General features: G+C 47.9%; 1 protein-coding gene across 1 annotated transcript in view; it reads left to right on the top strand.

Moving 5' to 3' along the window:
- Positions 1-23,408, top strand: part of fgf7 (fibroblast growth factor 7) — a 135,883-nt gene extending 112,475 nt beyond the window's left edge. Inside the window, exons 3-4 of the mRNA XM_072470677.1 lie at positions 7,473-7,576; positions 22,494-23,408. Of these exons, the coding sequence (XP_072326778.1) occupies positions 7,473-7,576; positions 22,494-22,688 (299 nt within the window). The 3' untranslated portion in view covers positions 22,689-23,408. The remainder of the gene's footprint in view (positions 1-7,472; positions 7,577-22,493) is intronic.
- Positions 23,409-26,526: the final 3,118 nt, after the last annotated feature.

Below are 26,526 nucleotides of genomic sequence, written 5' to 3'. Positions count from 1 at the left end.
GTCTATAATTTGTCAAACTTATTATGAAAGGTGACAAAGGTGAATGGTCAGGTAAATGGAATATTTATACAGAGGTGCAGGAAAGATCCTTTTCTGAAGTTGGGGTAAGGTTTTCAGGAACAGCAGAAGGGATGTTAGCTCTTCCTTTGGCCCACACTATGGGCTGAATTCTTCTGCCCCACCCGCCGCAAGATCGCCATGGGCGAGATGCAGACAATGAAAAAGTCCATTGACCCCGGCCGTGCGGACGCGGCCATAGAATCCCACCCTATATCCATCCTGCGAGAATTTGATTCAAAAACTAGCTGCCGAATTTGAAAAGAAATCTGGCACTTCCCACCACTGTTTCCATGAAGTTGATAATCATGTTCAGAAAAGCATGTTAAAATTTTGCCAAAGGAATTTTACATATATCATGTCTGTACTTATAAAAAAAATAGAAAATAACTTTACAAGTTGTATCCTGTAATGCAATCACTGTTGTGATTCTAGTAGTTAATATTGAATACTATTAAAACTAGGATTACTAAAATGTAATATCTTATTCGTTGATCATTTCGCTGTAATTATATTAAATATTTTAAGTGTGGCAAGCTGCAGTGCATATAAAATGCAGTTCACATAACCAGAGCGCTGTTTTAACTCATTTTTATATTTTGATTTTTAAAAAAATGTTATTAAAGTTTTCACAAAATATCAACAACAAAATGTAAAAGGAACCCAATAGAATTAGATACAAAATACAAAACCCCATACCCCACTCCCCCGATATATAAATAATAAATTAACACCCCGAAACACATAGCAAACATAGCCAATATACACACCCCCTCAGATCCCCCAGTATAGACAAATCAAAAATAAAATAGAGCCCCCCCCCGCGCTCATTGCTGCTGCTGCTGACCATTGTCTACCGTTCTGCCAGCAAGTCCAAGAACGGTTGCCACCGCCTGAAAAACCCTTGCACCGATCCCCTTAAGGCAAATTTCACCCTCTCCAATGAAATAAACCCCGCCATATTGTTGATCCAGGATTCCACGCTTGGGGGCCTCGCATCCTTCCACTCAAGAAGAATCCTTCGCCGGGCTGCCAGGGACGCAAAGGCCAGAATACCGGCCTCTTTCGCCTCCTGCACTCCCGGCTCCTCTGCAACCCCAAATATTGTGAGCCCCCAGCCCGGTTTGACCCTGGATCCTACCACCCTTGACACCGTCTTCGCTACGCCCTTCCAAAATTCCTTCAGCGTTGGGCATGCCCAGAACATATGGGTGTGGTTTGCTAGGCTCCCTGAGCACTTAACACACCTGTCCTCACCCCCCAAAAAACCGTCTCATCCTTGTCCCGGTCATGTGTGCCCTGTGCAGCACCTTAAACTGTATGAGGCTGAGCCTCGCACACGAAGAGGAAGAGTTCACCCTCCCTAGGGCATCTGCCCACGTCCCCTCCTCGATCTCCTCCCCCAACTCCTCCTCCCACTTACCTTTCAGCTCCTCCACCGAGGCCTCCTCCTCCTCCTCCTGCATCACCTGGTATGTTGCCAAGATCTTCCCCTCTCCAACCCACACCCCCGAGAGCACCTTGTCCTGTACCGTGCGTGGCAGCAGCAGCAGGAATTCCACCACTTGCTGCCTGGCAAACCCCCTTACCTGTAGATACCTAAAGGTGTTTCCCGGGGGAGCCCATACTTCTCCTCCAGCTCACCCAGGCTCGCGAACTTCCCATCCACAAACAGGTCCCCCAACCTTCTTATCCCTGCCCTGTGCTACCCTGAAAACCCTCCATCTATTCTCGCTGGGACAAACCGGTGGTTCCGCCGTATCGGGGTCCACACCGAGGCCCCCACTTCCCCCCTGTGCCGCCTCCATTGCCCCCAAATTTTGAGGGTAGCCGCCACCACTGGGCTCGTGGTATACCTCATTGGAGGGAACGGCAGCGGCACCGTTGCCACCGCCTCGACTCGTACCCTCACAAGATGCCATCTCCAGCCTCTTCCATGCAGTCCCTCCCATTCCATCAGCCACTTGCGCACCATCGCCGCATTGGCGGCCCAGTACTACCCACAGAGGTTGGGCAGCGCCAGCCCCCCCCATCCCTACTCCGCTCCAGGAACACCCTTCTCACCCTCGGAGTCCCTCGCGCCCACACAAATCCCGTTATGCTCCTGTTGACCCTCCTAAAGAAGGCCTTCGGGATAAGAATGGGGAGGCACTGGAACAGGAACAAAAACCTTGGGAGCACCGTCATCTTGACTGACTGCACCCTTCCCGCCAGGGACAGTGGCAACGCGTCCCACCTCTTAAACTCCTCCTCCATTTGCTCCACCAGCCTCGTGAAATTAAGTCTTTGCAGGGCCCCCCAGCTCCTGTCCACCTGGACCCCCAAATACCTGAAGCTCCTCTCCGCCCTTTTTAGTGGGAGCTCGCCAATCCCCCTCTCCTGGTCCGCTGGGTGAACCACGAACAACTCGCTCTTCCCCATGTTGAGTTTGTACCCTGAGAAAACCCCGAACTCCCTGAGGATCCTCATTACCTCCGGCATTCCACCCACCGGTCCGCCACATATCGCAGCAAGTCGTCCCCATACAGCGACACCCTATGCTCCTCCCCACCCTGCTCCAGCCCCCTCCAGTTACTCGACTCCCTCAGTGCCATAGCCAATAGTCCATAGTTCAATCGCCAGTGCGAAGGGCAGGGGGGACAGGGGACACCCCTGCCTCGTCCCTCGATGCAACCAAAAGTACTCAGACCTCCTCTTGTTCGTGGCGACACTCACCATCAGGACCTCGTACAACAGCCTGACCCACCTGACGAACCCCTCCCCAAACCCGAACCTCTTCAGCACCTCCCACAAGTACCCCCACTCTACCCTATCGAAGGCCTACTCAGCGTCCATCGCCACCACTATCTCCGCCTCCCCCTCTCTCGCCGGCATCAGAATAAAGTTCAGGAGCCTCCGCACATTCGCGTTCAACTGCCTTCCCTTCACGAACCCCGTCTGGTCTTCAAGGATAACCTGCGGCACCCAATCCTCAATTCTCGTGGCTAAGACCTTCGCCAGCACCTTGGCATCTACATTTGACAATAAAATCGACCTGTTCGACCCACACTGCAGGGGATCCTTGTCCCGCTTCAGGATCAAGGAGGTCAGTGCCCGGGACATCGTCGGGGGCAAGGCCCCCTCCTCCCTTACCTCATTGAAGGTCCTAACCGGCAACGGGCCCAACAGATCCACATATTTTTTGTAGAATTTGACTGGGAAACCGTCCGGCCCCGGTGCCTTCCCCGCCTGCATGCTCCCTATCCCTTTGGTCAGCTCCTCCAGCCCAATCGGACCCCCCAATCCTGCCACCAATCCCTCCTCCGCCTTCGGGAACCTCAGTTGGTCCATAAAGCGGCCCAACCCTCCCTCCTCCAGTGGGGGCTCGGACTGAGACAGTTCCTTATAAAAGTCCATGAAGACCCCATTGATGCCAACCCCACTCCGCACCACACACCCTCCCCTATCCTTAACTCCCTCGATCTCCCTAGCTGCGTCCCGCTACCGAAGGTGATGCGCCAGCATCCGACTTGCCTTTTCCCCATATTCATAAATCACCCCCTGGGCCTTCCTCCACTGTGCCTCCGCCTTCCTGGTGGTCAAGAGGTCGAATTCGGCCTGGAGGCTACGCCTCTCCCTCAACAGTCCCTCCTCCGGCACCTCCGCGTACCTCCTGTCTACCCTTATCAACTCCCCCACCAGCCTCTCCCTCTCACTCTGCTCTCTCCTCTCCTTGTGGGCCCTAATGGAGATCAGCTCTCCCCTAACCACCGCCTTCAGCGCCTCCCAACCATCCCTACGCGGACCTCCCCGTTATCGTTGGCCTCCAGGTATCTCTCTATGCTTCCTCGTCCGCCAACAGCCCCACCGCCAAGCGCCACAACGGGCGCTGGCCCCTCTCCTGCCCCAGCTCTAGATCTACCCAATGCGAGGTGTGATCCGAAATGGCTATCGCCGAGTACTCGGTATCCTCTACTCTCGCAATCAGCGCCCTGCTCATAACAAAAAAGTAGATCCGGGAATAGGCCTTATGAATGTGTGAGAAGAATGAAAATTCCCTAGCCCCCAGCCTTGCAAACCTCCAAGGGTCCACCCCTCCCATCTGGTCCATAAACCCCCTCAGCACTTTAGCCGCCGCCGGCCTCCTACCCGTCCTAGACCTGGAGCGGTCCAGTGCCGGATCAAACACCGTGTTAAAGTCCCCCCCTATTATCAGGCCTCCACTTCCAAGTCCGGGCTCCGACCCAACATGCGCCGCATAAAACCCGCATCGTCCCAGTTCGGGGCGTACACGTTGACCAGCACCACCCTCTACCCTTGCAGCTTACCACTTACCATTACGTACCTGCCGCCATTGTTTGTCACAATGCTCGACGCCTCGAACGACACCCTCTTTCCCACCAAGATCGCCACCCCCCCGATTTTTGGCATCCAGCCCCGAATGAAACACCTGACCTACCTACCCCTTCCTCAATCTAACCTGGTCTGTCACCTTCAGGTGTGTCTCCTGGAGCATGACCACATCCGCCTTGAGCCCCTTCAGGTGCGCGAACACGCGGGCCCGCTTGACCGGCCCGTTCAGTCCCCTTACGTTGCAGGTGATCAGGGGGCTACCCGCTCCATCCCCCGCCGACTAGCCATAACCCCTCCTCGGCCAGCCATGCGCCCCCACCCCGTTCCCCACGGCAGCAGACCCCTGTCCCAACCCCCTCTACTCGTTCCGGCTCCCCCTTGACCAGCAGCAACCCGGTTCCCCCCCACACACCCCCCCACCCACCCCCAGCTAGGATCACTCCTAGCTGCATTGCTCCCCCCATTGCACTCCCACAAGTCAGCTGACTCCTGCTGACCCCGGCCACTCCTGCCTCTCCTTCGACTCCTCCCCTTGTGGGATTTCCCCTCCCCCTCCATTACCACCAGCAGGCTCTCTGCCTCCCCCTTCCATCCCAAGCGTGGGAAAAAACCCGCGCTTCCCCACCCCGCCCCCTACAGCCTTCAGCGCTGGAAAAAGCCCGCGCTTTGCAACAGCCCAGCCCCGCCTCCTCTGGCGCAGCTCCTTTTACAGGCCCAGTCCCCTCACCCCCGACTCGGGCCTCCCCCTCCCCCGCGGGGCCCCATCCCCCCTACCGGCTATCCACCCCCTACTCCATTTACTTGCCCCCTCCAAGAGCCCACCCGACAGACCCAACCGAAACAGTGCCCAACCCACCCTAACCACCCACACTGAACCAAAAAGAAACAAGAGCAAAGAACCCCCCCTCAAAATGTAACACAACAACAACAATCCCCGACCATCACCACGCCCGCCCCCCCATCCCGACCCTCAGTTTGTGTCCAGCTTCCCGGCCTGAACAAAGGCCCACGCCTCCTCCGGGGACTCAAAATAATGGTGCCGGTCCTTGTAGGTGACCCATTGACGCGCCGGCTGCAGCATGCCAAACTTCATCCCTTCCTGTGCAGCACCGCCTTCACCTGGTTGTACCCAGCCCTCTTCTTCGCCACCTCCGCGCTCCAATCCTGATATATTCGAACCTCCGCGTTCTCCCACCTGCTGCTCCTCTCTTTCTTGGCCCACCTGAGTACGCACTCCCGATCAGCGAACCGATGAAACCGCACCAGCACCGCCCGCGGCAGCTCGTTAGCCTTGGGCCTCCTCGCCAGCACTCTATGGGCCCCTTCCAGCTCCAGGGGCCCCTGGAAGGACCCCGCTCCCATCAGCGAGTTTAACATGGTGACCACACAGGCCCCCAGATCCAACCCCTCCAGGAGGTCCAGGATCCGCAGATTCTTCTGCCTCGACTGATTCTCCATCTCCTTGAACCGTTCCTGCCATTTCTTGTGGAGCGCCTCGTGCGCCTCCACCTTTACCGCTAGGCCCAAGATCTCGTCCTCGTTATCTGAGATCTTTTGTCGGACCTCGCGGATCGCCACCCCTGGGCCGTCTGGGTCTCCAGCAGCTTATCAATAGAAGCCTTCATCGGCTCCAGCAGGTCCGCCTTGAGCTCCCTGAAGCAGCGCTGGATAACATCCTGCTGCTCCTGCGCCCACTGCATCCATGCTGCCTGGTCCCCGCCCACGGCCATCTTGCTCTTCTTCCCTCGCACTTTCTTTGGCTTCACCACCACTTTTTTAGTTGCCCCGCTCCTGGTCCAAGCCATACACTGCCGGGGGAATGTTGCAGTCTTCTTCCCACACCGGGAAATGTTGAAAGAATGCCATTGGGGGCCCTGAAAAGAGCCCAAAAGTCCGTTCCAAGCGGGAGCTGCCGAACGTGCGACTTAGCTCTGCGTAGCCGCAACCGGAAGTCCCTATATTTTGATTTTTAACATACAAACATATGAATTAGAAGCAGGAGTAGGCCACTCGGCCCTTCGTGCATGCGCCAACATTCAATAAGGTCATGGTTACTCAGATTATAACCTCAACTCCACATTCCCACCTACCCCCAATAACCTTTCACCCCCTTACTTATCAAGAATCGATCTCACTCTGTCATAGAAAAACGGCCTGAAAAAAAAACCTCTGCCTTTAAAAAAAAAATTGCATTGTTTGTACAATAGAACTTGTCTTTACACCCATACTGGATTCAAATAAAGTACAAGAAATGTTACATTAATGTATAAATGTCTTAAAATAATGAAACTTTTGATGTAATCTTGTTTACAGTGAATTAGTAATGTATCATTTCAAATTTTTAAAGGACTCACGTTTAAGCCCACAAGATAATATGTAAATCATTTATTTTACAGCATATTTGTTTCTTATCAGTTTTCTGCACAGTATATTCTTTAAATGAGTGCACAGGATTATGTTTGAATATTAATAACAGCACATCCTTCATATCTACAACTCAAGTTATTTGGCTAATTTATTTCAATAATTCACAAGAATTTTCTGACTAGGACGAAACACAGTATTTGCGACATAGTTGCGTTTCATGATATACAACCATGTGTTTCATCTAGGGTACTAACATTTTAGTTTTAAAAATATATAATTGCCTGCACCATGTCCATAACACATCATTATTTCTGGTTATACTAGGTGAAGCTGTTACATTTCCCATGAAACATACATGACACAGTCAGGTCAGAGGTGTCCCAAGATCATAGGATATGCTTATTAAAGTTCTTTGAGGATAAACCGTGGGAAGCTTGAAATTCAACCTCTATCTTGTTGATCAGAACACAGACATATATTTCAGCAACTAATGTTAGTATAGAGGTCATACTCATGGAAATTCTAAATCTGTCATGCATGTGTGGAATTCTGTCTGCTGATGATTTAATAAGATATCCCAGGTATGTAATAATTCTGAACCAAAACCTCCAAGCTGAAACTGATTAACAGCAAACTAGAACTGTATTCCTTCAATAATTAATAATTCAAAGTGATTAGTGTGAATTGGTTAAAGATGGCATTGTAATCTATTACAGGTATTCTGGAAATCAGAACTGTGTCTGTTGGAGTGGTTGCAATCCGAGGCGTAGAAAGTGACTATTTCCTAGCAATGAACAAATCTGGAAAATTATATAGCAAGGTAAGCCTGTACACAAAATACCACGCTTATTAATTATCAATTATACACATTTTTTTATTATTCTTTAACATTAATGTTCTTAAATGGGAATTCCTACAGTCTTGGGGACATAGTGTCACCAAGGAAAAAGTTTAATGCATCCAGGTTTGCTGATGATACAAAGTTAGATGGGATAGAAGACTGTGAGGGAATGCAATAAGGTTGCAAAGCGATATAGAAAGGTTACGTGATGGGAAAGAACATGGCAGGTAGAAAATAGGGCTGTATTTTATGCAGTGAGTGGGGGGCTTTGAGAATGGGTTGGAGTGGCCTTGTCCAATGATGTAAAAGTCAGAGGCAAGACTACCACCACATTGATGGCTTGCCCCACAACTATTTAATATCTATTAGGCTGTTGATTGGCTCAGGGAAGGCCTTCCCTTCCACCCCAGTGGAGAAGAAGTCTTAACTCTGAGAGCTGTCTAGCAGTAAAATGGAACAATGGCCACTGCTGGGATTGCTGGCTGTCCCCAAAACAGAGGAGTCATGAAGTCCGGACTTACAGGTAAACCTGGGGTCTCGCTGGGGCCAGGTTGGAAGGCCCAGGTGAATGGGGGTTCAGGATTGGAATGGCAGGAGGGGGGAGCAGAAATGTGAAAGGGGCCAAAATATCTGAGGGGGCAATCTCTGATGGGACAGGCTTAGGTATGATGCTGTTAGGTAAAAACTGGGAGCCTGGACACTGAGCATTGGCTGAACCCTCCATGGAAAAAATCCCAGCCATGGTGGGAGGAGGCCCTTAAGTAGCCATTAATTCCATCCATAATTTACAGAGGTGTTAATTATACACTTTGAAAGGAAAAATAGAAAAGCAGAATATTTTGTAAATGGTGAGAGATTAAGAAATCTTGATATTCAGTTGTATCTGGGTGTCCTTGTAGATGAATCACATGACATTAACATGCAGATAAAGCAAGAAATTAGGAAAGCAAACAGTATATTAACCCTTATCATAAATGGATTTGCGTGTAAATGTAAACAAAGGGGCGGCACATGGCACAGTGATTAGCATTGCTGCCTACGGCACTGAGGACCCGGGTTCAAATCCCGGCCCTGGGCCACTGTCCGTGTGGAGTTTGCACACTCTCCCCGTGTCTGCATGGGTTTCACCCCCACAACCCAAAGATGTGCAGGGTAGGTGGATTGGCCACGTTAAATTGTCCCTTAATTGGAACAAAAAATAATTGTGTACTCTGAATTTATAAAATAATAAATAAATAAATGTAAACAAGTATTCTACAATAATGGAGGGCCTTGATGAGACGGTGTGCATGATTTGGAGTGAGAATAGCGGGGTGTTTCTCGGAGTCTGTGAGGGCGAGATCCAGGTACCGACGTCTCGCGATATCTCATCGTGCGATGTCCTGAGCATCGTAAATCTTGCGCGATTTAACGGCCTCGTCGCGTCACAAGCCATGCGCGATGAGGCCATTCAACCGTGTCCCATATATGAAGCAGTATACAATTTTAGTCACCTTGCCCGAGAGGAAGTGCCACAAAGGTTCACTGGACTAATTCCTGGTATGAGGAGGATTATCCTTTAGACATGTCAGCTCTTGCAAAGTTATCACGAGAAATGCAATTTCTAAGTAAAGCATTTCTCGTGCTTTAGCAGAACTCTGAAACCTTGGAATTTTTCAAAATTGTAAGACTGAAATGCCAACATCTTTCTGACCTTTGCTGTATGCCAGTCAAATTCAACCAATAGTCAGGGACTCCCAGCTGCCTCGCCCAAACTCGGATTTCAGTTATTCTTGGGCTGCTCTTTTAAGTAATCAGTCACACTTGAAGGTTCCTTATCTTAGACTCGATAAGGGTTCTCAGGTGTACAACTCCAGACACTGGGTGTAATGTTCTTGTCGGATGGCCTGATTTATATTCCAAGAACACTTGTAGCTAAAGCTCTAAATGTATCGGTAGGTTCTTCTACCTTTCTGATTACTTTTAATTTTGTCATTCTGTCTAGCTCCTTTTTGAGGTAATCCCAAAGAGGTGCAGATGCTCTTCTTGGTGCCTGTATCACCGGTTTTGCATCCTCTTTGAGTTGTAGCTTGTAGGTGAATGGTAGTGCACCAAAACCTGTGAACGCATCGCTGAATTTGCTGATAATGTTTTCAGAATCGTAGGAGTGTTGATCCAATCCTTTGTGGATGCTATATACCAACTGCACTAAAACCAATAATGAATCCAAGCCCTCAGATACAATACAGAATGGGATGGAATAAAATGTGTTCTTCACCACCACACTCAGGGAACAAGCACCATAACATTTAATGCTGGAACCATTATAATCTCTCAGAGATATTTTGTGATTTCTTCTAATCGGCTGAATTATTTGATTTTTTAAATCAGTCAGGCTGATTAAATTGGCTTTGGCACCAGTGTCTAACTGCGATTGGACCAATGGATCCTTCAAGGATAACCAGAAAGCTTTCTATAGATATGTCAGGAATAAAAGAATGACTCGGATTCAGAGTAGGGCCAGTCAAGGACAGTAGTGGGAAGTTGTGCTTGGAGTCCGAGGAGATAGAAGAGGTGCTAAATGAATATTTTTCGTCAGTATTCACACAGGAAAAAGACAATGTTGTCGAGGAGAATACTGAGATTCAGGCTACTAGACTAGAAGGGCTTGAGGTTCATCAGGAGGAGGTGTTAACAATTCTGGAAAGGGTGAACATAGATAAGTCCCCTGGGCCGGATGGGATTGATCCTAGGATTATCTGGGAAGCTAGGGAGGAGATTGCTGAGCCTTTGGCTTTGATCTTTAAGTCATCTTTGTCAACAGGAATAGTGCCAGAAGACTGGAGGATAGCAAATGTTGTCCCCTTGTTCAAGAAGGGGAGTAGAGACAACCCCGGTAACTATAGATCAGTGAGCCTTACTTCTGTTGTGGGCAAAATCTTGGAAAGGTTTATAAGAGATAGGATGTATAATCATCTGGAAAGGAATAATTTGATTAGACATAGTCAACACGGTTTTGTGAAGGGTAGGTCGTGCCTCACAAACCTTATTGAGTTCTTTGAGAAGGTGATCAAACAGGTGGATGAGGGTAAAGCAGTTGATGTGGTGTATATGGATTTCAGTAAAGTGTTTGATAAGGTTCCCCACGGTAGGCTACTGCAGAAAATACGGAAGCATGGGATTCAGGGAGATTTAGCAGTTTGGATCAGAAATTGGCTAGCTGGAAGAAGACAAAGGGTGGTGGTTGAATGGGAAGTGTTCAGACTGGAGTCCAGTTACTAGTGGTGTACCACAAGGATCTGTTTTGGGGCCACTGCTGTTTGTCATTTTTATAAATGACCTGGAGGGCGTAGAAGGATGGGTGAGTAAATTTGCAGATGACACTAAAGTCGGTGGAGTTGTGGACAGTGCGGAAGGATGTTACAAGTTACAGAGGGACATAGATAAGCTGCAGCGCTGGGCTGAGAGGTGGCAAATGGAGTTTAATGCAGAAAAGTGTGAGGTGATTCATTTTGGAAGGAATAACAGGAAGACAGAGTACTGGGCTAATGGTAAGATTCTTGGCAGTGTGGATGAGCAGAGAGATCTCGGTGTCCATGTACATAGATCCCTGAAAGTTGCCACTCAGGTTGAGAGGGTTGTTAAGAAGGCGTACAGTGTGTTAGCTTTTATTGGTAGAGGGATTGAGTTTCGGAGCCATGAGGTCATGTTGCAGCTGTACAAAACTCTGGTGCGGCCACATTTGGAGTATTGCGTGCAATTCTGGTCGCAGCATTAAAGGAAGGATGTGGAAGCATTGGAAAGGGTGCAGAGGAGATTTACCAGAATGTTGCCTGGTATGGAGGGAAGATCTTATGAGGAAAGGCTGAGGGACTTGAGGCTGGTTTCATTAGAGAGAAGAAGGTTAAGAGGTGACTTAATTGAGGCATACAAGATGATCAGAGGATTGGATAGGGTGGACAGTGAGAGCCTTTTCCTTGGATGGTGATGTCTAGCACGAGGGAACATAGCTTTAAATTGAGGGGAGATAGATATAAGACAGATGTCAGAGGTAGGTTCATTACTCAGAGAGTAGTAAGTGTGTGGAATGCCCTGCCTGCAACAGTAGTGGACTCGCCAACACTAAGGGTATTCAAATGGTCATTGGATAGACATATGGACGATAAGGGAATAGTGTAGATGGGCTTTAGAGTGGTTTCACAGGTAGGCGCAACATCGAGGGCCGAATGGCCTGTACTGCGCTGTAATGTTCTATGTTCACTTCAAATGGTAGCAGCCATTTTTCCTCATCGACCGTATTTATTTTAAATGGAGTATCAGCTTGGAATTTTTAAGTGCTGGAGAATTTTGTGATGTCTCCAAAAAATTATTCTTCTCTGTTATTACTCCAACAACCAATGATGTTTCATCACTGGAGACTGTGTCTTCCACTGATGCTGACTGATCTGGGGTTGAGTTTGGAGGAACAATTCTGAGCAAAGTGATTTTTTTCCTTTGCACCTGAAACACAACTTGCCAAACGCTGGGCACTAACTTAATTTGTGCCATTGACCACACCTTTTACACAGAAATACTTTGTCTTGATCTTTAGCCTGTGTATTGGTGTGTGAGGAGCTGCAGGAACTTTCCTGCCTTTTTTTGGAAGTTCCTGTCTTTTTGGAAAAAGGGCGGCAACCGGAGTGCTTTTCACCAAGAAGACGCCGCCATTACTGAGAAACATTTAAAAATTCTGTGCTGCTAGCTTGTGAGCCTGACAAATCTTAACTATTTGTTCCAAAGACAGCAACCATTCCCTCAGCTTATTTACATTCACACCAAACACAATCTGGTCCCGAATCATGGAAGATTCCACTGCAGACAGATTACAGGTTTTAGCTTTTAACTTTAAATCAGTGATGAAATGATCTATGGACTCTCCTGTCTTCTGTAAACATGATCTAAACACATAGCATTCATACATTTCACTATTTCTGGGGCTGCACTGTTCATCAAATGTTCAAATTACTTCACTAAACTTTTTACTATCTTCATTGTTTGCAAATTTAAACGTATTAAACACAGCAATTGCTTCGGGCCCTGTTGTTAGCAACATCGCTTCCCTACGCGTATCTGATTGATCACCTAAATTTAGTGCAGTACAAAACAGATTAAATTGTTGTTTAAACACACGCCAGTTGCGGTCTACATTAGCATGAAACGTGAGACTCATTGGTGGCTTCAACGACTCCATGTGGTTCATTCTTGCAATCTGCAAAATCTGAAAATCTCTGTGGACCTTGTGGCAGGCTGATAGTTTCTCTCAGTGTTTAATATCATCCAACCTTGGTACCATGTAATGTTCTTGTCGGATGGCCTGATTTATATTACAAGAACACTTGTGGCTAAAGCTATCAATGATTTATTAACATTAACTGTGGGTCAAATATATACAAAACAACAGATGAATAACAGTATCAACATGCACGAACCATTATCTCTCTCCCAGCTCCCTAGTCAGTCTGAGGTCACCTGACTCTGACCTTCACTTACATACTAATAAGACTCCTAGTGATCAGTCGATGAATTACAACACAACCATGCTATCACTACACTGGGAATTCATAAAATATTACAGTTTACGTTTCATAGCAAGTCCTGATTGCGATTGAGAATAGTTGGGGGAAGTGGGGGCAGGTGGTGTTTGTAAGGGTGGGAGTTAATATTGTTGGGAGTTTGGGATAATTGGTGTCAGTTGGGGATCTGGGCAGCTGGTAGTTATCGGAAGACTCATCAGCAGTTACATTAAAACATAGAAAATTTAGGACCCAGACGATGCCAGTCAGTTCATCATGTCTGAACTGACAGCAAAAAAAACTATCCAGGTCTAATCCTAATTCCCAGTAGCCCTGTAAATTACCACTCTTCCAATGCATATCCAAGTATTTTTAGATATGATGAAGGTTTCTTCCTCTATCCTTTCAGGCAGTGAGTTCCAGATCACCACCACTCTCTGGGTGAAAACCTCGACTTCCACTTTAATTCTTCTGTCAATTAAAAATATCTATGTCCCCGGTTATGGGCCTTTCTTCTAAGGGAAATACATCCTTCTGAGCCACTCTATTTAAGCTTCTCATAATTTCATATACCTCAATTAAATCTTCCCAGCCTCCACTGTTCTAAAGAAGACAACACCTGCCGATCCAATTTTATCTCATGGCTAAAATTTTATATTCCTGGCAACATCTTCATAATGTAATCTGTATTCACTCTAATACAATCACATCCTTCCTGTAATGTGGTAAGCAGGAGGCCAAGTCACTGAGTGTCTTGTTAAGACTGAGATAGATAGGTTCTTAATTAATAAGGGGACCAGTGGTTACGGGCAGAATGGGGATGAGATACATATCAGTAAGATCAAATTGCGGCGCAGACTCGATGGGCTGAATAGCCTAATTCTGCTCCTATATCTTATGGTCTTATTGTCTGTACACAATACCCTAGCTGTGACCTAACTATTGATTTATGCAGTTGGTGTTTGTTTGGCTGGCGAGGGGTCGTTGATGTCTGTTGGGGGGAATGGTGGGCAGTTGGCGTGTGTTGGATGACATGGGTGAATATTCTGAGGGGAGATGGAGGGTTAAACGCTTGAGAAAACAGTTGAAGGAGAAAGAGTGAATTTTAGAGGGGGGATGTTGGGAGACAGAGGTAACTGTTATGGGAGTTTGAAAGAGAAGGGTAAATGTTTGACTGGGTTAGGCACAACTCTTTTAACCAATCTTGCTTTCCTCTATATGGAAGAGTTCTGGTGGAGTGTGTGATGGTCTTGGCTTATTTTGGAAGTTGGTGGAATGCCAGGCAAAATTACATGTAACCCTCAGGTTCAAGTCAACTAAACTATCACTGAGGAAATTGTGCAGGCTCCTCAGTCTTCACCATTCATGGATAGTTGACAAGTAGAATCCAGAAACATTTTAAGATACGGCAATATGGTTTTTGTAAAGAGCTCTATCTTAAGATTAATTAAGTCACTAATAAGGTTTATAAACCAACTGTCAATCCATATTGGCCGATGCTTGAAAAAAATAGTAACATGATTTTTTTTTTTGTAGAGAGCTCTGATCTGTGAGAGATTAATTAAGTCACTAATGAGGTTTTTAAACCAACTGTCAATCTATATTAGTTTATGCTTGAAAAAAATAATAACATAATTTTTCTACCAAGTCTCTTGATTTATGTAGTAGTAAAGTATACATCTGTTTGATTCTATGAGGAGAAATTGAGTACACTAGGCCTATACTCAATTGAATTTAGAAGAATGAGAGGGGATCTCATTGAACCATAAAATTCATAAGAGGTTTGACCGGGTATGTAATGTTGTTATACTGATATAACACTACTTATTCATGAAAGGTTGGGTAAAATCTAACCTAGGGCTAAATTATCTGATTTTGAGGCGATGTCCGGAGGATCCGGGGCGTTTTACGTGAGAAAAATCGGCGGCGCCCCAGCATCCGATCCTCCGACCGTGAGGGGCTAGCAGCCGTGCCACATTTAAAATGCCCGGCCTGCACAAAATAAACGGCCAGAGAATTGCCGGGTCTATGGCCGCGCATGTGCATGGCGATGACCTGCAACGGTCGCACTGTACAGCATGGCGCCGGCCGTGCGCGGACCCCACCTGTCAGATAGTGCCCCGCTGGACATCCCTTTGCCACCCCCTGGCCACCCTCCAACAGTCCTCACAGCCCTCACCAAAGCCCCCCCGGCCAGCAGCACGGCTGCCGCCCGACTGTGGCGGTGTTGGGCACAGTCTGCAGCCACACCAGGTTCCCGCACGACTGGGACCACACGTCCCCCACAACGTTGTGAACACGGCCCATCGGGGGCAGAGCATTTGGGGAGGGCCTCCAGGAGACGCCCTGAGGCCATCTGAACGGCGTGCGGCACGTGCCGCGATGACACTGTTTTGGTAGAGCATGCATAACCTGCGTAAAATAGGCGCCGCACTCGATTCAGTCATAAAAATGGATTCTCCGCCCGATCACCAATTATGAAATCGGCGTCGGGAAATGGAAAATCTCGCCCCCAATTTTTTCAAAATGTCAGGCTCAGACTTAAAATGGTGTGGAGCTCTCCAGCTGCACAGACCAGTTTTCCCTCCAGATGTTAAGCCTCTCTGTGTAAAAGAAAAAAGTGGGTGGGGTATATGTCATCACTCTCGTGGGGCGGGGCCTGATAGAGTCGGCAAGGTCAGCTCCACAGAGATCGGGGCACCATCTTTAAAGGATGCTCCAATCGGCACTGAAGTGGAACTCCATCCCCTCTCTCCCCCAGACAATCATCGGGTGCTCTACCCCACTGCCGCTTCCCCACTCGGGATGGGGTGGGGAACACTTCAGAGGGGTTGGGTTTGGTCAGGGAGCTGAAGTATTCCAGGTCAGGAGTCGACCCTGGGCTGGTGGTGGTGGCGGTCGGTGGGGGGGGGGAACGACAGACTAGTGAGGGACTTTGCATCTGTCAGGCCTTCAAGCCATCTTTAAAGATTGTGGAGACCAATAACAGGACAACCACAGCTACAGCCTGTCTGTCCTGCCATAGTCTTCCAGGACAGAGCCTTGCTCCAGATTCTATCCTGAAATTCAATTTCACTCCCTTTGACTGTGAACAGCCTCCAGCTTCATAGTTGAAGGCTATTTCAAATGAGGAATTAGCCTTGTTAGTTATGAGAGCACCTCATCTTCCTCAACACTGATGGTACTCTGAGAGAAGGGCTTAGGGGATTAGAAGGGTCCGGATGGAAGCCCTAACAGATTGTCAGTCTTTCTCCTTCTCCAATTCCTTCCAGATATAACAATGTTTGCTGGCGTCGATCCTGGAGCGGCAGCCCTCATGTTGCTTGTGGCAGCCGAGGTGGCCAGAGACCGTAAATGGCAGCAGCAGCAACACAGGCTGGAGGCGGCATGTGCAGGGGGCCACCCCATACCCTGAAGTCCTAGCCCCCCATCAGGCTCTGGATCCAGAAGAGGAGGCCAGCGATGGCCCAAGGCGTATAAGCGTTGTTGGTCATTCAATTAGCTGGTCGACACCATGTGATGCAGAGGACTGCATGCCCGATTCAGAGTCCGGTTTCAGGCATGTTTAACATCGCATGTTTCTCGGCGATGTCCCGCTATTCACCAGCCTCAGTGAGGAACCACCTTGTTGAGGCCACATTTTAGTAATTTCCTGAGCTCAACTTGCCAATGCAGGAAGACTACTCGTGAATCCAGGCGCCATTTTAAAAGGGAGCCTCGATCTTTCAACATCCCCACCAGAAACCCCACCGTGGCCTCCGGACCCCCCACTTCACCAAACGTAGCTCTTCCAGGGTCCTCAAGCCCCCTTTCGCCCCACCTCTTATGGGCAAGGCACTCCCAGCTCGATCCCTAGCACAGGCAACCTAGCACCCAGGCATCTTGGCACTGCCAGCCTGGCACCATGTCAGTGCTCCTGCCAATCTGAGTGTCACCTGGGCTCATTTAAATGTGCTGATCTGGAACGCACGCAGCGAGAGTGAGATCTAGATTGCGATGTCTCATGAGGTTCAGTTGAATCTTGCGGGACGTCTTGAGCATTGCGAATCTCGTGAGACTCAATGGCTTTGTTGCGACACCAAGTCGGGCGCAATGAGGGAGGTAAATTGTGCCCTGCGTCTCAGTAGATAAGCAGTGAGGCACCTGTGCCATGGCATCCCATAGAGGAGGAGGATACCCTCTCCTGGTGACCGTGAAGGTCACTACAGCCCTAAACGTCTATGCCACCGGGTCATTCCAGGGTTCGACCAGGTACAGTCATCTGCCCACAGGTGCATCTGGGAGGTGATGGATGCTCTGTATGCCCGGCCTCAGACTATATCACCTTCAAGCGAGGCCAGGCCCACCAAGATACCCAAGCTGCAGGATTTGGTAACATTGTCCGGATTCCCCAGATCCAGGGGGCGATCGATAGCACACATGTCACCCTGCGAGCACCAGGGCAGCAGGGAATCCCCTATATTAAAAGGAAGGCGTTCCACTCCCTGAATGTTCAGATCGTGTGCAACCACTGCCTCCAAATTATACATGTATGTGCCCGCTATCCTGGGAGTGTGCAGGATAGCTACATCTTCAAGGACCACCCCAGGATGATGGGTTGGCTCATGGGGGAACAAGGGATACCCATTGAGGTCATGGCTGATAACGCCAGTGCAGAGGCCTGAGACAGAGGTAGAGACCCGATACAATGAGGCCAACATTGCCACCCGTGCTGTCGTTGAATGGTGCATCAGGCTGCTCACAATGCGGTTCCGATCACTTGACCGCTCTGGCGGTGCCTCGCAATAAAGCCCCCAGAGGGTCTCCTGCTTTGTGTTGTCTCCTGTCCCCTCCACAATCTGGCACTGTAGCAGGGTGACATGCTGGAGGAACAGGAGGAGGCGGAGGATCATGAGGCCTCATCTGAGGATGAGGAGAATGAAGCAGTTCAGGAGGGGGTGGAGGACCAGCCCAAGGAGGAGCCGGAGGATGGAGGACAGGTGGTAGCAATGATCCAACATGCTAGGAGGACCAGGGGTCCCTCATCGTCTCCAGATTCTCCTAGGATGAGGCTGTGTCCATCAGCTCAACATCTCCCCATTTCCTTCCCTCCAACCCCATCCCCTCTCCCATTTCCATCCCTACCCCGAATCCCCCTCTCTCATTTTGTTCCCAGCTCTCCCATTCCCCTAGCCCCCATATCCCCCTTCCCAGTTTTGCTCATAGTCTCCTTGGTGGCAGGACGCGGGTTGGGCTCCAGTGCTTCCTGTTAATTGCCAGTGCCTGTAGGGCCATGGGGGACTCCATGGGACGAAGGGGCAGCTGGGATGATCTCCAGAGGACTCTTAGCCATCTGGCGCTGCTAGTCCTGGAGGCTCCCCATCGTCTGCAACACGGTGTCAACGCCCTCAGCGATGTTCCTCATTGGCTGGGCCATGGTCTGCAATGCCTCGGCAATGTCCTCCTATGTCTGGGACACGTCCCTCAGCGACTGGGTCATGATGTCAATCCAGTCCCTTATGCCCTGGCTGGTCCCTCAGCCACGTTCATTACAGACTGAGCCATGCCTTGAACACCACCACTCAAGACGCGGATGTTGTGCTCCAGGCTGTCCACTGCGGTCGCCACCCTAGCAGTATTAGCCCTTGGTGCCACGCATGGTTAGCGCCATCTTCTGCGCCTGCAGCCTTTAGGATTCTGCCAAATGGCCATGCAGTCACTGTAGTGTCACTGACTTCTCTCCTGCATCTCAAGGCTGTGTCCTGTAATTGCATCAGCTCTGGGAGAACCTTGCCCTAAGGCTCGGCATCCTTCTGGGACCCAGCTGTGTCCTGGGATCCAGAAGATCTCTGACTGCTGTGTCCTTTGGATGATCCTGCATCCACCTGATGTGCACCAGCAACTGTATGTTGCTAACCAGATTGTGCCCCAGAAGCATGTCCACTATTGTCGCCCTCTGAGGTGTGTATCTCTGCACTGGTGGAAGGTGCGTGTAACAGTTGTGACGCCTCGCCGGTTGTCTCCTTGGAGCTTTCCTCCGAGGTGGTTCTCTTGGGTGGCGGGGGGGTGGGGGCAGGTACGACTCTGGATGGCCCGGTCTCCTCAGAAGCTGATCCTGCGAGACAATGGACATGTGGTCAATGAAAGGGAAGGATCATTTTGTCTAACATGAACAACTCACTTGTTGTATTTCCAGCATTTTCTGTTTTTGTTCCAGATTTCTAACCTGTACATAGAATTCTGATGGTCAATTTTAAGACAGAACTAGATGAGCATATTCTGTTTATTCTTTGACCAGTCTTGCTGGCGCTTTGAATCAAACTAGCTAACGCATACTAAAGAGAAGATTAAGCTTTGCTATTAACTGAAGAACCACGGGCTGGATTCTCCGATTCTGGGGCTGTGTCCCCACGCCGGAGTGGGAACGATGGTCTTTTACACCAGAAAAACTGGCACAAAACGGCCAACGATTCCCCAATTTGCTGGGGGCTAGCAGGACAGCAGAGTAGAGCACCCGACTCTAGCTGCTGATATGCCCCAGAGAATTGCCAGGTCCGTGGCCGCGCATGTGCACGGCAGCGGCCTGCAGCGACCGCACCGTGCTTCATGGCGGAGGCCGCTCAAAGACCTGGCACGCAAAATAGTCCCCCCTTTGGCCAGCTCGCGCGCCCTGGACCGCCCACCACAGTGCCCCCAACCCCAAATAATGTTCCCTCTGCCCGCGGAACGGCCCTCCCCCGACTGTGGCAGCGCTGGACTGAGTCCGCAGCCGCCATGCTGAATTCCCGACGGATGAGACCACACGCGTCACGCGCCGTCGGGAACTCAGCCGGTCAGGGGCGGACCATCGGGGAATGGGCCGCAGGCCGTCGATATGTGGTGCGGCATAGTCGCATATTAGTGGATCCAAAAAAGGTTAGGTGGAGTTATGTGGATAAGTCAATGGATTGGGCCTGGGGGTTGCTCTTTCAGAGGGTCAGTGCAGACGCGATAGGCCGAATGGCCTCCTTCTGCACTGTAGAGATTCTATGATTCTATTTTCATTCAATTTATAAGGCAGTTGTTTCACATTCCAACACGGACATCTTAAATTAATTTAAACAAGAGGAGACAAGACATGATATGGCTAATTGAGAATGGTACAGGAATCCAAAATGTTTTTGTTCACATAAACAACTTAACAAATGCTGAATAGCATATTGATAATAATCTTTTCGTAACTCATTAAAGAGGTAAATTTGGCATGTGTTTTGGACAACAGATTCAAAATGAGGAATCCAGTCACAAAGGAAGAAGTTGGGAATTTTAGCTTGTGGTGAACAACTTAGTGGCAGAAATGTATCTTGGGGCATGCAGTGGTATGGGCCATAACATGTTCAGCGTTCACTAATGTCATAGAGGAAGACCATGTGGGCCACATATGTAGCAACCCATAGTGCCGTATGCTCCTGAGAATTGGCACAAGTCTGTGTAGCTAAATGAATGAATTTCCCTCCCTTAATCTTTTGATCAAGGAATTCTAAATTCTACAAAATCTGTTACTTTTTTCTCATTTATTGTCCTATTACCTACATCAGGAGTAATATTCTCAAAATTATGTTTTTTTTAAAAGAGGAAAGAGGTCACATGTGTTCTGAAGATCTAGTGCAAGGGCAAGCATAGACCTGAAACACAGTAATCTCTCTTGGCAGCCAAACTAAACAATAGGTTTGGTGAAAGTATGAGGATTATATTGTGTAGCTGGTTCACAGATGTTGTTTTTGGGTATGACGTTTCAATCTATTGTTTAAAACAGTTGTGCAGTGACCCTGATTTTGGCTGGAGGAACTGATCAATGCTTGAATAAACCTGTCATCAAACACCGGTTGCTTCTGTGAAGAAAAACACTTAGTAGTGCATTTACTCACATCATACCAACCATATAATTAATTTCATTCGCGATTTATACGCAGCAGGGAACACAGGCATTTCTTATGCTAGATTGAAAAATAGAGATTACAGCTGCCAAGAACTGTATAGGTAGTATAAGCTATGTATCAACCTCATGTTAACTGCACATGACTAATACATGTAAACACCTCTTTCATTAATTCATAATCATTATCAGGAGAAGCCTTTCCGGGATGCATAGAGGAATATTACTGCTCCTCCTGGACACACGAAGGAAAGAAAACCACTTAACTTTTTCATCTTAAATTGCTGAAGCTCTTCTAACCCAGTTTGGCCTAGTGTTGTAAAATCTCCCGCATGTGGGCCTGAGATAAAATTGCCGTTAGGTGCCAATCACATCATTGGGACCTGACATCCATATGCAAAGAAAGCTTTGCATTGGGGTTTTCTAAAAAAAGAAGGCAATGTGCCAGGTTTGACAAGACAACCATATTTCTCCCCAGAAACACAGCTAGGTTTCCTATCCAGATCTTCTGAGACTTTGTCAGAAAAAAATTGGGGGGTGGGGGCGTGTTTTGCTCCACCATTCTGGCAGGACAGAGGCTCATAGAGCCTGCAAGCCCAGCTACACAGAGATCGAGGCGCCATCTTTAAAGGGCTCCCTAATCTGCACTAAAAATATACATCCTCCACAGCCATAGAGGACCCCCCCACCTCCCACAAGCCTCTGGTGACCCCCCCCACCATGGAAGTAGCCGGGCACTCTCCCCAACTCTCCCTCATCCCCATGCGTTCTCCGTCGTGCATCCCTCTTCACCCCGAGCACACATAAGGGGAAGCCCTCCTCGCAAATTGAGAAGGGTTTGCACTCTGTCAGTGCCCCCGGCACTGCCCAGCCTCAGCTCTGAACCCGTGGGCCTCCAGGCACCTCTGCACCCCAACATGGTCATGACGGCAGTTTTTTTATTTTGAAAGCCAATTGTGATTCCCGCCGGCGGGGGGGGGGGGGGGGGGGGGGGGGAGAGACATGACAACATCTAAGGCACCTGGAAGCAATGGCGTTAAGCCATCCAATGAAATTAAATACATTTATATTCATGGAAATCAGGTTCACGGCCAGTGATTACAATGCCGGCATGGGGCGGTCATGATCTAAAACTGAGATCTATCCACTACAAATCCCATTATGGCCCTCTCGCGAGAGTTTGTGGCCATAACTGGATTTGTGCCCACGGCGAATGGGCCCTGAGGATCGTGCCCTTGATTGGCTGCTCAGCAGTATAACACAGTGAGATTTTGCCAGCTTCAGGACGGGTATGTAAAACAAGAGATTTAACTGCCTACCTACCAGGTTTTCGAAGGGTCGCTTGTATTATCAAAGTAATGAAATCAATACATGATTTAAGGCTAACACATGAATATCATCATCAATTGCAAATAAAGCTAGCTAATGCTTCCATAGTAATAAATATTTTTTTTCTTTCACTTTTTCACAGAGAAACTGCAATGAAGACTGCAATTTTAGAGAGCTTATAGAGGAAAATAATTACAATACGTACGCTTCAGCAAAGTGGACACATAATGGCCAAAAAATGTTTGTTGCCTTGAACCAGAAAGGAATGACCATTAGAGGCAAAAGGACAAAGAAAGAAAGTAAATCATCTCATTTCCTTCCAATGGCAGTATCATAATGAAGTACACACAATGAGAACATCAATTCCACTAATAAAAGATGTTCCGTATCTGCACATGTATCACTGAAACCCTAACTACACAAGCTAAAATACTACTGACATCTGGAACAAGCTGGGCTTGCGCTTTGCTATAAAAACGTACTTATAATTTTGTACGATTGTATACTATGCAACCCAATGTTACAACAGATGTAAAAGGTGAACTATGTAAATTTATTCCTAAACTTATATCTAAGAAACATTTGAATGCAAGTAGTATGACTGATCATCTAACCAAATGTGTAAAGAGGTGCAAGGAGCTTGTACATAGAACCTTTCCTTAAATAATACTTTTTGGGGGATAATGGTACTTCATACTTAAACAGTACTATATACATTTTCCAGATAATCATTGTTACATTAAGACACCTTGCATTCAAACTGATACATTTATTCCCTTGAGAAAGCACTATGGACTATTGTTGAATTAAATATCATCTAATATATGAATCTAGTGATGAATGTGTAGCTTTCCATACAGCATTTAATTTTTGTAATTCAATATTTTTAAAGAGAAAAATTGTAGTTACTGTAGTACTCTTGATTTTCACAAGATGGAGAGTGTTCAAGTATCTTGTGGACGATCACCATTTTTGCCATGCTGTAAATTACTTGTGAAAATAATGATTCTACAGTATCGGCAGTGCTGCTCAGCTCAATAAAAATTAATTCTTTCGACATGGATTTTTCAAGGTCATTCATTTTAAAGTTGTGAAAAGTATGGGTCAGCACGTTAGCATTAGATTCTCTCTACAAAAAAGGAACTACAGAGCCATTTGACATTGGGAAAACAAAATATGGCTAGATTTCAATTGAAGTCAAATGGTCCTGGGTTCAAAATAGAATGCAATTGTTCTTTTTAGTATGTGAATAAGCATTGAAACCATTGTACAACCTAATTTGATCTCACAAGCTTGTTAAACTGCAAGCTATTCCATTTTAAATTTTTGGTTAAGGTCCTATTGCACTTATACAGATAAGAGAAGAAACTTATTCCCAAAAAGCAATGATCCACCCACAACGACAGGAATTTAATAGTTGTAAACCATCTGTTCCTGACCTGTGAGCTTGCCAAGTTTCCAATAAAAATACTGTAATGCTTGTTCAAGAGGTTTACATGCAGTAATGATCCTTCTGAAAGATGTAAGCTACAGAGCATGTTTACACCTTCAATACGCACTGCTGGGCAGTGAAATTTGTAACGTCTAATCCCACAAGTAATGAAATATCTGTTCGCATATATCTGTAAATGGCTTACATTTGCTATCAATACAATTCCAGCTGCATGCAATATGCCACTAAAAAGTGTAATGACAAAGCAGTAATTCAAAAGATCCAGCCATACTGCAGTCAGGCAATAACGTGACAGGGGCAAATTAAAATTGGTTGTGCGGTTACAGACTTCACAATTAAAACTGTCAATTTCAATAGCAGAAAAAATAAAGTAAAATATACTAGCATGAAACTGATGAAATAAAGAAATACATTGAAGAAATTGGGATTTGATAAAAGATTACTTAGGGGGTAGAAATTTGTCTTGGATGGTGAGGCAAAATGGTCAATATTGGATTAACTGTCCGCTACATCCAGCACCTGATGGCTAGTTGCATGGCAGTACATGGAACTGAACATCAGACATTGTGTACAATATGTTGCCTCTCCTTTATCACCTGCTTTATGCCACCACCCAACTGAACCTTTACCACAGGGCGGGATTCTCCGTCCCCCCCGCCGGGTCGGAGAATCGCCGGGAGCTGGCGTGAATCGCGCCCCTGCCGTTTGCCGAATTCACCGGCACCGGATATTCGGTGGGGGCGGGAATCGCACCGCGCCGGTCAGCGGGCCCCTCCCGGCGATTCTCCGGCCCGCGATGGGCCGAAGTCCCGCTGCTGTTATGCCTGTCCCGCCGGCGAGAATCAAACCACCTCTCTTACCAGCGGGACTAGGCGGCGCGGGCGGGCTCCGGGGTCCTGGGGGGGGAACCCGGGGCGATCTGGCCTCGGGGGTTGCCCCCACGGTGGCCTGGCCCGCGATCAAGGCCCACCGATCCGCGGGCGGGCCTGTGCTGTGGGGGCACTCTTTTCCCTCTGCCTCGGCCACAGACTCCACGATGGCCGACGCGTAAGAGACACCCCCCTCCGCGGGGGTGACGTCAGCGGCCGCTGATGCTCCCGCGCATGCGCGGACTTCCACCGCCCGGCGAAGTCCTTTCAGCCCCGGCTGGAGTGGCGCCAAAGGCCTTCCACGCCAGCTGGTGGAGCGGAATCCACTCTGGCATGGGCCAAGCCCCTCACGGTGAGTGCTTGGCCCCTTCTCCGCACCTTTGGGGCGGCCCGTGCCACTCCATCCCGCTGGGTAGGGGAGAATCCTGGCCCCAATCTCTCCACCTGTTTTCCTTTCTTCTCTAATATTTTGTGTTTTAGGAGATTCAGTGCCTCATACAAATGCCCATTTTTAATTTGAGTCTCTCCAGTTCACATTGCTAAATTATTCTCATCTCAATTGCCAAGTATGAGAAAATTACAGACTTTCTTCATCTCAAAGGTTGAGGCTATCTGCATGTCTGACTGAGTTTTCTACTCCTCATTTCCCTCACCCATCTGTGACGATTCAAGCCTTTACCTTTGCACATCAATACAGCCCCTCAAACTGATCTCATCCATTGAAGCTATCTTTTGGTCCCTTGATTTTGATTCACCCTGGCCACATAACTACCTTTCTTTGTCTCAGCACTTTCTAAGTCATCATGAGCAACTTTTCACAAATAGCATTCCATTGCCCCTTCAATACAATGATCATTTGCCTCCTCCAAAATCCATCCTCAAACTTTTGGTTCTCCAGCCACTTTATGGGCTCCTAGCTTAATTGGACTTACATGCCAAAAATGGCAAGCACTCTACATTTCTGCTGGCTCCCAAGACCTTTGAACTGGTTTACTTGAATTGGCAAGCACTGGGCATCTCTGAGGCTTTACTGGACTCAATATTCTGCAAGCACAAAGACAGGAGCAAATTCATTCCATTCATTGTCTACTAGCTCACTGAATACCTTTGTGTCTTTAAAAAAAATCATTTATGGGATTAGGGCATCGCTTGGTAGGCCAGCATTTATTGTCCATTCCTAGATGCCCTCGAGAAGGTGATGTTGAGCAGCCTCCTTGAACTGCTGCAGTCGCTGAAGTGTAGGTACACCCACAGACCTGTAAGGGAGGGAATTCCAGGATTTTACCCAGAGACAGTGAAGTGACGGAGATATATTTCTATGTCAGGATGGTGAGTGACTTGGAGGGGAACCTCCAGGTGGTGGTGTTCCTAGGTTTTCGATGCCCTTGTGTGGTGAGCTTCATAGAGCATGTTTTGCTGAATCATCCCTGATTTTCTTGTTTTTAGTTGGACAAATGTCACCCTGTAGTGGTCTCTTCTAATTAAGGGGTGACACCCAATAATTTAGCAGATGCATGATTAACCTCACTAACAATAGTTTCACATTGACTATCTAGTTTCAGCGATGGTTGACAACCTTACCCAAAATCCTCCCATTGTCAATTGACACCTACTTGTTATAGTTGAATGCGTTTGGGAACAGCACACAGGGATTTCTGACCTCTTGCCCAAGTTTTCAGATTCAGATTGCGCTCAATCCCACATTGGTTCATATTAAAATAGAATCTATTCCATGGGTTATTTTTATACTTCCGACAGTGATGCATTGCCTTACATTTGTCGATATTGAAAGTCCATTTGCCACACGACAGCATATCTGCTTAAATTTGTTCATGTCCCTGTGCACCATTAAT

Source organism: Scyliorhinus torazame, chromosome 12 (genome assembly GCF_047496885.1).
Source record: "Scyliorhinus torazame isolate Kashiwa2021f chromosome 12, sScyTor2.1, whole genome shotgun sequence".
NCBI classification, from domain to species: Eukaryota; Metazoa; Chordata; class Chondrichthyes; order Carcharhiniformes; family Scyliorhinidae; genus Scyliorhinus; species Scyliorhinus torazame.
Note: the sequence above shows the minus strand (reverse complement) of the source record. Positions and strands in the feature narration are given on the sequence as shown.